General features: G+C 45.5%; 1 protein-coding gene across 1 annotated transcript in view; it reads right to left on the reverse strand.

Annotated features, from left to right (window-relative positions):
* Positions 1-4,961: 4,961 nt before the first annotated feature.
* The window catches only part of LOC138854481 (L-threonine 3-dehydrogenase-like), a 9,550-nt gene continuing 780 nt past the window's right edge, over positions 4,962-13,731 (reverse strand). Inside the window, exons 2-6 of the mRNA XM_070098054.1 lie at positions 12,305-12,386; positions 11,776-11,891; positions 7,400-7,559; positions 5,910-6,017; positions 4,962-5,104 (exon numbers count right to left, since the gene is read on the reverse strand). Of these exons, the coding sequence (XP_069954155.1) occupies positions 4,977-5,104; positions 5,910-6,017; positions 7,400-7,559; positions 11,776-11,891; positions 12,305-12,386 (594 nt within the window). The 3' untranslated portion in view covers positions 4,962-4,976. The remainder of the gene's footprint in view (positions 5,105-5,909; positions 6,018-7,399; positions 7,560-11,775; positions 11,892-12,304; positions 12,387-13,731) is intronic.

Raw genomic sequence — 13,731 nt, forward strand, 5'->3', positions numbered from 1 at the left:
AGATACAGCAAACTTGATTTAGTGTTCATCCTCAGTTTATTCATTTATTGGGAAATGTAAACCTTACAAGAGAGGTTCCTTGAAGTCAGTCAAGCTTAATCCAAAGAATTTGACCTGCCTCTTTTTTTGGTTTAAGCCTGAATGTCTGCCATTTTCCCAGAATCAGTATGACTCTGCAAGTTTAGTGTTCCTAATGAATGTAATATGTGAAATAAGTCATTTTTCTCAAGACAACAGTAAATTTTGTGGTGTCTGAGTTTATGGTCAGATGGGTTTTTTAATTTTAAAACCCAAAATTTGGGATACATCTGCAGTGTGTTCCCACCCTATTCTATACTAATGCTCATATATGGTTGAAACCATGAGTGGTGAATGTTGCAACAAGGAGAAGGCTGAGGCAGTGGAGATGTGGGCTGAGGGCATTGCATGGTGGAATATAATAGAGAACTTAGTTTGGAAATTAGGAGGGGCAGGGTTACCAAAACTATTATCCAGAGGCTGATGAGGGATTGTTGAGGTGGTTTGACATGTAGAGAGGAAGAAACAAAATAGAATGACTTCGAGAGTGTATAAATTTGTAGATGAGGGGAAAGGGGTAGGGGTTGGCCTAGGAAATATTGGAGGGGGTGTAGACACCTGTACTTTCTGCACAGACAGCCCATGCTGTCTGCCCGCTTAGTTCATATTTTGCCATGCTGGTGCTCCCCCCATAGGCGTTGCCACTCAGCCTGCCTGCCCTTTCCCCGCCTCACTTTACACAGCGGCCTAGCAGGGAAAAACACAAGGCCTACTCCTAGCCTCTCTCGGGCATGGCCCTCCCAGGCCATGGGCACAACACACAAGCCTGTGACCCACCAGACTTAACAATAAAGAAGAAGCCCGAAGACGTATCATTACTCCCGCTACCAGAACACTAAATAATCCTTTTATAAATGGTGGAAAGGCGGTCCAGCAGTGTGTTTGCCCCGAAGAGGAAAAGGGAAAGGGAAAGGGAAAGAAGTTGTTCACTTCATCCCCTACACAACAAGCATCCATTTTCTCAACGAGTTTCCTGACGTCGGGCTGCACGTTGAGCATCCAGACACAGGTACAAGAGGATCCAGCCAAAATTTCCCGAATTTCTTCGAGAATTGTGGGTGCCCGGGACCCCACCCCGCAGTGCCCCCCTGTTTCTCGTCACGGTTCAGCCACTTGATGTTGCTGTTGTTGTTCATCAGCACAGCTGTTTAAGCAAGCCAGAGGTGAGTTTGTATGATTTTTGCGTCCAGGGGAGTTCCCCCTTTTGTGGAGGGGAAAGGGCCCCCTTGCCCCCCCTGCTGTATTCACACCTCACCAGCCCCAAACACCACCACCACTGCCCCTCTGCTGGTTTTCGTTTTTTTTCGGGGAATTCATTCCAGAGTGGTATCTATGCCCGAGGCACGAACCCAGGGACGCATCCCAGTAGATCACGACGCCACGTGGATCACGACGCCACTGGGTAGCGTTTCACGGGATCAAAAACCACGGAGCCGGCGATGTCCCAGGACAGCTGTGGCGCTGCCCACATCACATTGACATCACCGATGCTGCGCCCGACTTCATGACGTCAGATGTTCACGTCCCCCGCGATGTCGCCTGAGCCACCTAAAATGCTTGACGTCACGTCCCCTGACGTCATCACGCCTGACATCAATGATGTCACCGAGTGTTCAGTAATTATTTAAAATTCGAAAGATTGAGAGAAAAATTTGTGTGGTTAATTAATTCCTCCCGCGGTTCTCACATTTTATTTTTGTCTTAGTGTCAGTCTTGTGACAAAAAAGTATCATTTCCCAGTTCTGTTGATGCATATCCCGCGGGTTTTTAAAATTTTTCCGTTTTCCAGTGAGGTCTGACCCAAACCCCGACTAGCGCCATGTGCTAAGTCCCCCGGGGACCAGTGTGTTTGACAGCGATTATCAGCCCGAGGCCCGAGCCTCTTGTACAGAAAGTTTTTATGCTCGCGCCTGATTTTCTGAGAATCAAAAGCAGATTCCCATCAAATTTTTTTCACTTCCCCTCCAGACCTTCGAATGCATATATGTAGAGAAAGCGGGGGAGCTTAGACTAACTCTCTGCTATAACTCCAACTGTCGAGAGAATGACACACTGTGTCAGCCTGTGTAAAAGCTTCAGTGAGCAGCCGCACAAAGATGTCACTTTAACGCTACCCTTCCACTGCAGTCGGGTTTTGATTTTAACCCCAGATGTTTCGCCCAGTCGCCTCCCAGACTGCTCCAAACCGCCCACGCCCCGGAGTGACAGCCCAGCGACAGACCAGTTGAGAAGTGTCCTCCGAGCGTTTGCCAGAAGTCCGCCCAGTTGCCGAGTTTTGTCGAGCTCACCGGGGGCACCAGCATGGGCCCCAGTTGAGTAAAAAACCTGCAGCGACTCCTACGATGATTTCACCGTTCCAGAGGAGACCGCCCCTGTTACGCCCGGCCAGCGCAGCGATGCCCCCCTGTTGCAGATCTGTCCAGACGCGGGAAGGCGGCGGGATGCCCTTTGACTCTCACTCCCTTTTGCCCACGATGTGTAGCACAAATTTTTTTTTCTTCCTCCCTGTAGGAAGTTTTTTCCATATTCTTTGTATTTTGTTTTATTTTGTTTTTTGGCCCTGTTCCAGAGAGAGAGACTGAGTTTTTTTTACAAGTACGGTGGGGACGACGCGGTAGGTGGCCCGATTAGCACCTGTTGCTGAAAGCCCACTGTCTGCCAGCTTAGTTCATACCGCCGCGGGGCCCCACCATAGGCGTTGCCACTTCAGCCGCCTCCCCTTCCCATGCTCCCCACAGGGGCCCTAGCAGGAAGACACAAGGCCTACTCCTAGTCTCTCGGGCATGGCCCTCCATGGGCACAACACACAAGCCTGTGTACCCACCCACGACTTAACAATAAAGTAAGAACCCCCAAGAGATCATTTACCCCCCGCACCAGAACACTAAATAATTTTTTATGGGAGGTAAAGGGGGTTTTTGGGGAGGTTTGATTTAAGCAAGATGCGGAGCATGTTGAAGGAGGAATGGAGAAAATTTTTGGGGCTTGAGGGCTGTTGGAAGGGAGGAATGAAGGATTCAGGGGAAAAGGGAGGTCGGACTGAGTCCTGAGATGGGGAAAAGGGCAGCACTGGAAGGAGGGGAATGTTGCAGTTTTATAACTGTAGGGAAGCACGCCTTTTGGGAAGACAGTGATGGAGAAATGATGGTGATTTTTTTTTTTTCGCCACCCCGCCTTGGTGGGAACCCGGGGGTTTTAAAAAAAAAAAAGGGGGAACAAAAAATTTGTTTTTTTCGTGTCATATTTCTTCCAAAAAGGGTATGTTTTCAATGTTGAAAATATTTACCTGAGTTGAAGGGGCCCAAAGATGTTATTCTTAAGCTACAGAAGCCAAACATGAATAGAGTTATAATCAAGGGGAATTTATTCCCGGGTAGCCTATCCCCTATACCGAAAAAAAAAACTTTTTGAAGCTCTCTATCATCCCAGGGGGCGGGCAAGATCAATTATGCTTAGGATTTAAGGACGCGCCCACACCATACCTTTTACAACTAGTAACATTACTACACTGCCAAAAAAACCCCCTCATAGGGGAATACACACTCATATAACATACAGTATGCATTTGATATAACTGGAGATACCAGACAAGAGTTTGCCAAAATTTTGGTGGATACTGAAACCCAAAAAAAATAGATATTTACACGTTCCAAGACCCATTCCACCAGGCCTAAAGTCAGCAACAACTGAAGTTCAGTTTATAATGGTTAAGGCCCTGTGTCTCGTCTTGTTTTTTTTTTTTTTAAAAGAGCTACATGCAGAATAATTTGGGGGGAAGGTTCATTTCCGCAGTGGCATAAATCTTCCAGGTGACAAGCCCAAAATTTATTCTGGGGTTTAAATAAGATAAAAAAAAAGGGAAAATACCACTTTACGTAGATAAGAGAAGGACTGGTTTAGGAGGAGGGGGCCCACCCCCACAATGCGGCCAAAACCATTTTTGTCACCAACTGCATCACAACCTTTTATATGTCTTTCCATATGGGAAGAAAAAATTTTTTTTTAAAAAACTTTTCATATATTCAAGACAAACAAGTGGATTTAGGTTTATTTTCCTGAGAAAGGTATCCCCCCTTTCAAACCCCCGCCCCCCACCTTAATGAATGCAAAAAAAAAAAAAAAAAGAATATTATATGGAAGTCAATAAATATTAATTAAAACATAAAAAAGGTATGTGGTTTTGTACCTGCGTTGAACGCATGTATGAACACCAGAGTGTATTTATTTATACACGTACGGATGTAGACCGATGCATACATGTATACCCGTACATATGTTTATCTATGTGTATATATATATGTCGTGCCGAATAGGTAAAATTGGTCAATTAGCAAGAACGCTTTTAAAATTAAGTCCTTTCTAAAATATTCTCTTATACGTTTAAAGAATTTCTTTTATTTTTGTTCATGTAGAAATGAATTATTTTGTACCAAAAGAACCTTAGAAAACTTACCTATCTTTATTATAACAAGCGCAATTTAATTTAGCACAATCCAACTAAATATATTGGAGATAAGTCTACAGTAATTTGATAATAAACAAACACAATGAAATATATATATTTAAAGTTAGGTTCACAATGATTTTTGCGAAATTACTGCATACACAACTTTTGCAAAATTATTGCACAACAATTTTAGTCGTTCAAAGAAAGCATAGTCAAGATATTTCGCAGGAAATAATACCACAATACTTTAAATATTAAACTGGCAAATTGACACTACACACTCCACGTCAATCACAATCCTCTTTCACGTAGAATAAGCGCACCAGAGTTGAACGTTTTAAGCTGTTCAAAAGATATTTTTTTTTTCAATATCTTCCACAAACAAATCCAGGTATGGGATATATGCATATAACTGTACGACTTCAATTAATAGTTGTATAATTCAAATCAGTCACAAACAGGTATTTGTGACCTTACGATGTCTGACCTTGGATCCATTGATAACCCTTGTGGCGCCCATCTTCAATGCCCGGTCCAGTCTTGCGACATCCACGTCCACCCCGTACACTGCTCGAGCACCTGCAGCCATTTATAATAATGCAGTTAAATGGATTAGAGAACCGAGAAGTTAATAAATTACACACATGTGCAACACTTGTGTATATTGTGGAATTGTTTCGTCACACAGTGGCTTCATCAGTCTAATAAAAAGAAGAATGGTTAAAGATCAGGATTCTGAGGTAATCAATTTAAGCTAAGAAACAGACCAATTATAGGTTTTTATTTTTATTAATGGAAAAAATAAACCCGTATGGGTTTACTGACATCATCTCGAGATTGGTTCAAATCCGTCTTACTTGTACTGTCTTTCCGGTTATTGCAGAAAAGTCATGCTTTGTTTTATCACAGTTTGTTCTTGAAATTGAGTTTGAATATATCCTAATAATTCTTTTGGATGATTGTTCATCCAAACTGCCTTCCAAGACCTTTGCTATTATAACATTTGCTATATTTTTCCCTTTTAAGTGCTTAAATTGTAATCACCCAACAACAGGATGTTTAAATAAGAGTTTGAATGATTTTCAAGGCAGTATTTGAATTTCAGTAGCTGATCTCTTAGCGTTTGATTTTGATTAGATGATCTTTAAACGGCTGGGAAGTTGTATCTGGTGGTTCATACATGAGAACGTTTACTAAATTTGATTGTCAGATTTCCCAGCCAAAACTTCAAGTACATTAATTATTAATGGTTACCAAATACGAGACTATATGAGAAGTGATGAAAGTATTTAGACATTCGTGGCTATTTAATATATATTATATGGAATATTCTAATAATTAATACAATAAGGTTAGTTTGAAAACGAATATTTTTCATAAGTACCCAATGCCTTGGCGACGCCAATGACGAGGAGTACTACAGGTCCACAGCCCAACACCAGAACATCTTCTCCTTCCACACTGATGTTCTCTACTGCGTTGTGTGCCACACCTGTACACCACAATTCTCACTCTTAGTACACCAGAGTTGAATAACCCGTACGGATTTAGAGCTTTCTGTGATCATTATAGTCATAGAAAACACAAAACTCGTAAGGGGAATGGGAGAGATTGGCAAATCTCGTTTTATCCCAGGAAGAATGGGGAGCTCTCCCCGAAGGGCGATTTTTTTAATTTTAACTTTCAGCACTTTAAGAAAAAACTCATGATTAGTCTTACTGTACCATAATAAAATATTATATATGTATCTGCATGATTGTTGACTGGGTTCATTTAAATGTATTTCGCCCAATATCTCATACTAGCTGATAATGTAAAGCATATGAGAGATCATTCTAAATCGTCTCATGCATGGAATCAAACAATTCCTGTCTTCTCGGTTGCATGGTTTCATGTATGGAAGGAATGTGCAACATTGCATAATTACATTTCTCACCTTGCATACTGATAGTTCCACCGCTATCTTCCTTGACTTCTTTGATAAGGAACCCCACAGGCAGGTGTCCTCACTCCCACCTTACTCAATGTTCTAATTAATATTTTGCGAAATTCTATGCCTAGCTAGTCCAGTCATGTTTGTTGTGCAACCCATGTGTTGTACGTGTCTTATTTACTCGTAATTACTCACGGTTTTGTAAACCATGAACAAATTATTACACAATATTAATGTGATTGTGTTGTATAAAACAAAGTAATCCATGTGTTATATTTTGCTCCTTACTATAACAACTTGAAAACAATTTAAACATTGCAATTTGAGTTTGTTGAGACTGAAAATTATAGCTAATAACAGGTTATAAGCCTGGTTGATGAGGTCCTGATCCACTGCGAGGCCTGGTCATGGACCAGGCAGTGGGGCGCTGACCCCGGTACACGCTTCAGGTAATGGATTGACTAGATGTTTTATCTACTTTTTCCTTCTTCACATCAAACATGATTAGCCCCCCCCCCCCTCCCTCCCATGTCACAGGCACGGTATGACCCTTACGGGTTTAGTACTACCTTATTAATAATCCATATGCCTACTTGGTCTTACAACACCTTCCTTCTACTGTTTGTTTCTCCTCCTCATGTGCCCTTTTACCATATTTTTCTCTTCCAACCTGCCCTACCAGCTCTTTCTCCTCCACCTGTGTTCTACCAACTTTCTCCTTCACCTGTGTTCTACCAACTTTCTCCTTCACATGTGCCCTTCTTCCATATCTTTCTCCATCTGTGTCCTTTACATTTTCTTTCTCTTATATCTGTGTCCTATCATCTCCTTTCCCACGTCGGTGTTCCTGTACCATCTTTTTCTTCCATCTCTTTCTTCTCCACCTGTGACTCTATAATTTTTCCCCTCTATCAGTCTCATGGCTATAATAAATGCCATACCCATGGGTTCTAGGAGAACAGCTTGATCAGGTGTGAGGTTCTTGGTGAGTATGAAGCAGTAACGAGCTGGAACACACGAGTACTGGCAGCAGCCACCCTGGTCACAGCCTCGCCCGTGACCATACTGCCTCATCCTCTGACATATATCACCACGACCATCCTGCAACACATTATTATTATAAATTTCCCGGAGAGCGTTTAACCTACAAGGGTCACTCCTCGGTATCTCTCTTAACAATACCAGTGTTCAAGTAGTAACAGAAATATAATATTGATTCCAATATTATTACTACTGTATGACTGGAGAAATACTGAACTGGTTACGTTCATTCAGGGACCGGGGAATGAAACACAATCTGGTATGATACGAGAATGGGAAGACTAGCTCTAACTCCTTGGAGCAACAACTGAACTTAAGCTTTCATTTAGTTAAAACTGAATGTCAGTGGAAGTGTACCAGTTATTTGCTTGATATATAACGTATATACTCTATAATGTAAATACTGTATAACGTATATAATCTATAACGTATATACTCTATGACGTATATACTCTATAACGTATATACTCTATAACGTATATACTCTACAACATATATACTCTATAACATATATACTCTATAACGCATATACTCTATAACGTATATAATCTATAACGTATATACTCTATAACATATATACTCTATAAGGTATATACTCTATAAGGTATATACTCTATAAGGTATATACTCGATAACGTATATACTCTATAACGTATATACTCTATAACGTATATACTCTATAACGTATATAATCTATAACGTATATACTCGATAACGTATATACTCTATAATGTATATACTCAATAATACATTCTAATTATTAAAATTATATTATTCAGTTAATTTGCTTCTTCCACATTATTTTTTATTCATAAGAAGTTACACCGGAAACCCAAGATCACTCCCAGACATCCACCTGGGTGCCCAGATACCCACCTAGATGCCCAGATACCCACCTGGATGCCCAGACACCCCACCTGGATGCCCAGACACCCACCTGGATGCCCAGACACCCACCTGGATGCCCAGACACCCTCCTGGATGCCCAGACACCCACCTGGATGCCCAGACACCCACCTGGATGCCCAGACACCCACATGGATGCCCAGACACCATCTAGATGCCCAGACACCCACCTGGATGCCCAGACACCCCACCTGGATGCCCAGACACCCACCTGGATGCCCAGACACCCACCTGGATGCCCAAACACCTTCCTCGATGCCCAGACACCCACCTGGATGCCCAGACACCCACCTGGATGCCCAGACACCCACCTGGATGCCCAGACACCCACCTGGATGCCCAGACACCCGCCTGGATGCCAAGACACCCCACCTGGATGCCAAGACACCCACCTGGACGCCCAGACACCCACCTGGATGCCCAGACACCCTCCTGGATTCCCAGACACGTACCTGGATGCCCAGACACCCACTTTGATGCCCAGACACCCACCTGGATGCCCAGACACCACACCTGGATGCCAAGACACCCACCTGGATGCCCAGCCACCCACCTGGATGCCCCGACACCCACCTGGATGCCCAGACACCCACCTGGATGCCCAGACATCCCACCTGGATGCCAAGACACCCACCTGGATGCCCAGACACCCTCCTGGATACCCAGACAAGTATCTGGATGCCCAGACACCCACCTAGATGCCCAGACACCCACCTGGATGCCAAGACACCCCACCTGGATGCCCAGACACCCACCTGGATGCCCAGACACCCACCTGGATGCCCAGACACCCACCTGGATGCCAAGACAGACAAGTATCCCCACCTGGATGCCAAGACACCCACCTGGACGCCCAGACAGACCCACCTGGATGCCCAGACACCCTCCTGGATTCCCAGACAAGTACCTGGATGCCCAGCCACCCACCTGGATGCCCAGACACCCACCTGGATGCCAAGACACCCCACCTGGATGCCAAGACACCCACCTGGACGCCCAGACACCCCACTTGAATGCCAGGACACCCACCTGGATGCCCAGACACCCGCCTGGATGCCCAGACACCCACCTGGATGCCCAGACACCCACCTGGATGCCCAGACATCCCACCTGGATGCCAAGACACCCACCTGGATACCCAGACACCCTCCTGGATACCCGGACAAGTATCTGGATGCCCAGACACCCACCTAGATGCCCAGACACCCACCTGGATGCCCAGACACCCCACCTGGATGCCCAGACACCCATCTGGATGCCCAGACACCCACCTGGATACCCAGACACCCACCTGGATGCCCAGACACCCACCTGGATGCCCAGACACCCACCTAGATGCCCAGACATTCACCTGGATGCCCAGACACCCTAACTGGATTCCCAGACACCCACCTGGATGCCCAGACACCCCTCCTGGGTACCTGGATGCCCAGACACCCTCCTCGATGCCCAGACACCCACCTGGATGCCCAAACACCCACCTGGATGCCCAGACACCCACCTGGATGCCCAAACACCCACCTGGATGCCCAGTCACCCACCTGGATGCCCAGACACCCACCTGGATGCCCAGACACCCACCTAGATGCCCAGACATTCACCTGGATGCCCAGACACCCCAACTGGATGCCCAGACACCCACCTGGATGCCCAGACACCCACCTGGATGCCCAGACACCCTCCTCGATGCCCAGACACCCACCTGGATGCCCAAACACCCACCTGGATGCCCAGTCACCCACCTGGATGCCCAGACACCCACCTGGATGCCCAGACACCCACCTGGATGCCAAGACACCCCACCTGGATGCCAAGACACCCACCTGGATGCCCAGACACCCTCCTGGATTCCCAGACAAGTACCTGGATGCCCAGACACCCACCTTGATTCCGAGACACCCACCTGGATGCCCAGACACCCCACCTGGATGCCAAGACACCCACCTGGATGTACAGACACCCACCTGGATGCCCCGACACCCACCTGGATGCTCAGACACCCACCTGGATGCCCAGACATCCCACCTGGATGCCAAGACACCCACTTGGATGCCCAGACACCCTCCTGGATACCCAGACAAGTACCTGGATGCCAAGACACCCACCTGGATGCCCAGACACCCACCTGGATGCCCAGACACCCACCTGGATGCCCAGACACCTACCTATATACCCAGACGCCCACCTGGATACCCAGACACCCACTTGGATGTTCAGACACTCACCTGGATTCCCAGATATCCAGCTAGATGCCCAGACACCCACCTGGATGCCCAGACACCCACCTGTATGCCTAGACACCGACCTGGATGCCCAGACACCCACCTGGATGCCCAGACACCCACTTGGATGCCCAGACTCTACCTGGATCTCCAGACACCCACTTTTTTTTTCAGACACTTACCTGGATGCCCTGACATCCAGCTAGATGCCCAGACATCCACCTGGACGTCCAGACACCCACCTGTATGCCTAGACACCGACCTGGATGCTCAGACACTGACCTGAATGACCAGACACTTACCTGGATGCCCAGACACCCACCTAGATGCCAAGACACCGACCTGGATGCCCAGACACTGACCTGAATGACCAGACACTTACCTGGATGCCCAGACACCCACCTGGATGCCAAGACACCCACCTGGATGCCCAGACACCCTCCTGGATACCCAGACAAGCACCTGGATGCCCAGACACCACCTGGATGTCCAGACACCCACTTGGATGTTCAGACACTCACCTGGATGCCCAGACATCCACCTAGATGCCCAGACATCCTCCTGGATGCCCAGACACCCACCTGTATGCCCAGACACCGACCTGGATGCCCAGACACTTACCTGGATGCCCAGACACCCACCTGGATGCCAAGACACCCACCTGGATGCCCAAACACCCACCTGGATGCCCAGATACCCACCTGGATACCCAGACACCCTACTGGATGCCCAAAGGGCAAATGGATGCCCAGACACCCTTCTGGATACCCAGACAAGCACCTGGATACCCAGACACCCACCTATATACCCAGACACCAACCTGGATTTCCAGATACCCGCCTTGATGCCCAGACACCCTGCTGGATGGCCAGAACGCAAATGGATGCCCAGACATCCACCTGGATGCTCAGACACCACCTGGATGCCCAGACACCCTCTGGTATGCCCAGACACTCACCTGGATTCCCAGACACCCACCTGGATTCCCAGACACCCACATGGATGCACAGACACCCACCTGGATGCGCGGACACCCACCTGCATGCCCAGACACCCACCTGGATGTCCAGACACCCTCCTGGATGCCCAGGCACCCACTTCGATACCTAGACACCCAGCTATTTGTCACCGTCGTTACACATGCTAACCTTACACTGGTAACAAGTGCCACAGTAGAAGTGGTTCTCCACAGCTACCCGCTGTCCCACCTGCACCTCCTTCACCTGTGATCCCACCTCCACCACCTGCCCTGTCGCCTCGTGACCTAGTGGAGAATTGGGGTAAGAAAAGTCTTGGTAGTTATAGAAACATGAACAAATGAACTGAACAGTGGAACAGCTGAAACGATCGTAGGTGAGAAAAATTTCTCTAAAATAAAGAAGTTAATTGAAATTACACAAATGCAACTAATGTGACCTTTTTTGTGGCAACGTTTCGCTCTCCAGGAACTTTATCAAGCCGTTACAATAATATGTAATTTCGCTTACCCACCAAACTACCCACACCCGCCCCACATACACAAAAAAACACTTCGCACACAAATGCGCGCACACACACACAGGCCAGGAGCTGTGACTCGACCCCTGCAAGCATATATTCGTGAGTATGGGTGAGTGCACACACCTGTAACCACATACAGATGAGTACATATATGTTATTACACACGTCAACACTGACCTGGGATGAAGGGAAGTCTGCCTCGGACACGAGCCATGTCATTCCATTTCCACAGGTTCATGTCCGACCCGCAGATGGACACCTGAAATGTCAGTGACGTTCAGATGACTTGCGGAGACCTAACATAAAATAAAATCATGATTTATTTGGCTTAAAAGTGATTGGGGGTGTCTAGATTACCTTTGAAGCCTGAGATCTAGAACAAAAAAAATAATTAGGCTTAAAAATATATTACATTATCTCCAATCACATCATTACAAAATATTCAGTAATCAGAAAGTCGGTATGATGCACAACATTTTGGACAAAATTTAGTTTAAGAGCTACAAATTTATTTATAAACATATAAAATAATATAATTTAATATAAGTTAACTGATTATTTTAGCAGACATGCATTTAGATGTGCAAAGATTATTGAAACATTCTTGGTACAACAGTTATGTCTAAATGAAGAGGATTAAAACCTATCGTGCATTATACGGGAGGAAAAAATAATGGAGACAAGTACAGGAGGATGAATTAAAAAGAAAAATCAGCAAGTAGGTTTTAAAATGTATTTGAACACAGAATATTGCTGTCCTGAATCACATTAAGGAAAAGATGTGCATTTCAACATTAGCTTTGGAGAATTTGGCAGATAGGGAACCTTTGGAATTTTCTGACACAGACTTCCAAATTGTTGGGCTTACTAGTCCTGAAAAGATTGATGGACTGATCACATCGACTCCTGATCTTCAGCCATTCTTCTCTGTATTGGACTGAGGAAGCCATTGGTTGGTTAAAAGTTTTCCACAATAAAAATCCTTAAGTGTTGCACAAGTGCCTAATTCATAATCATGTCAGTTCTTTGAACCATTTATCTACACTCAATTTTTACTCAGGTTGATTCGGGCACGAGGGAATATCAAAGAGGTTTTTGTAACTTGTACTATACCTGTCACTCAAGGTAATCTCTCTATTATCGTTTATAAACTAGAGTGATTAGAATTATCCATGAATTATCTAATTTGTTTTCCTTAATTTGAAACTATATACCGAAAACACACACGGGTCATTCAACAAACATTGAAAGATTTTGGTTACATAATACAAATACACTTTACCAAAACAAAAAATGAAAGCTATACCCTCCTGCAAGTGGCGAAATTATATATCAGAATCCCAACTCTTCACTAAACTCGAGACACTAGCATAAATCCCAACTCTCCACTAAACTCGAGACACTAGCATAAATCCCAACTCTTCACTAAACTCGAGACACTAGCATAAATCCCAACTCTTCACTAAACTCGAGACACTAGCATAAATCCCAACTCTTCACTAAACTCGAGACACTAGCATAAATCCCAACTCTTCGCTAAACTCGAGACACTAGCATGGATCCTAACTCTTCACTAAACTAGAGAAACTAAGCTTCACAGTTTA

Source organism: Cherax quadricarinatus, chromosome 61, assembly GCF_038502225.1.
Source record: "Cherax quadricarinatus isolate ZL_2023a chromosome 61, ASM3850222v1, whole genome shotgun sequence".
Lineage (NCBI taxonomy): Eukaryota > Metazoa > Arthropoda > Malacostraca > Decapoda > Parastacidae > Cherax > Cherax quadricarinatus.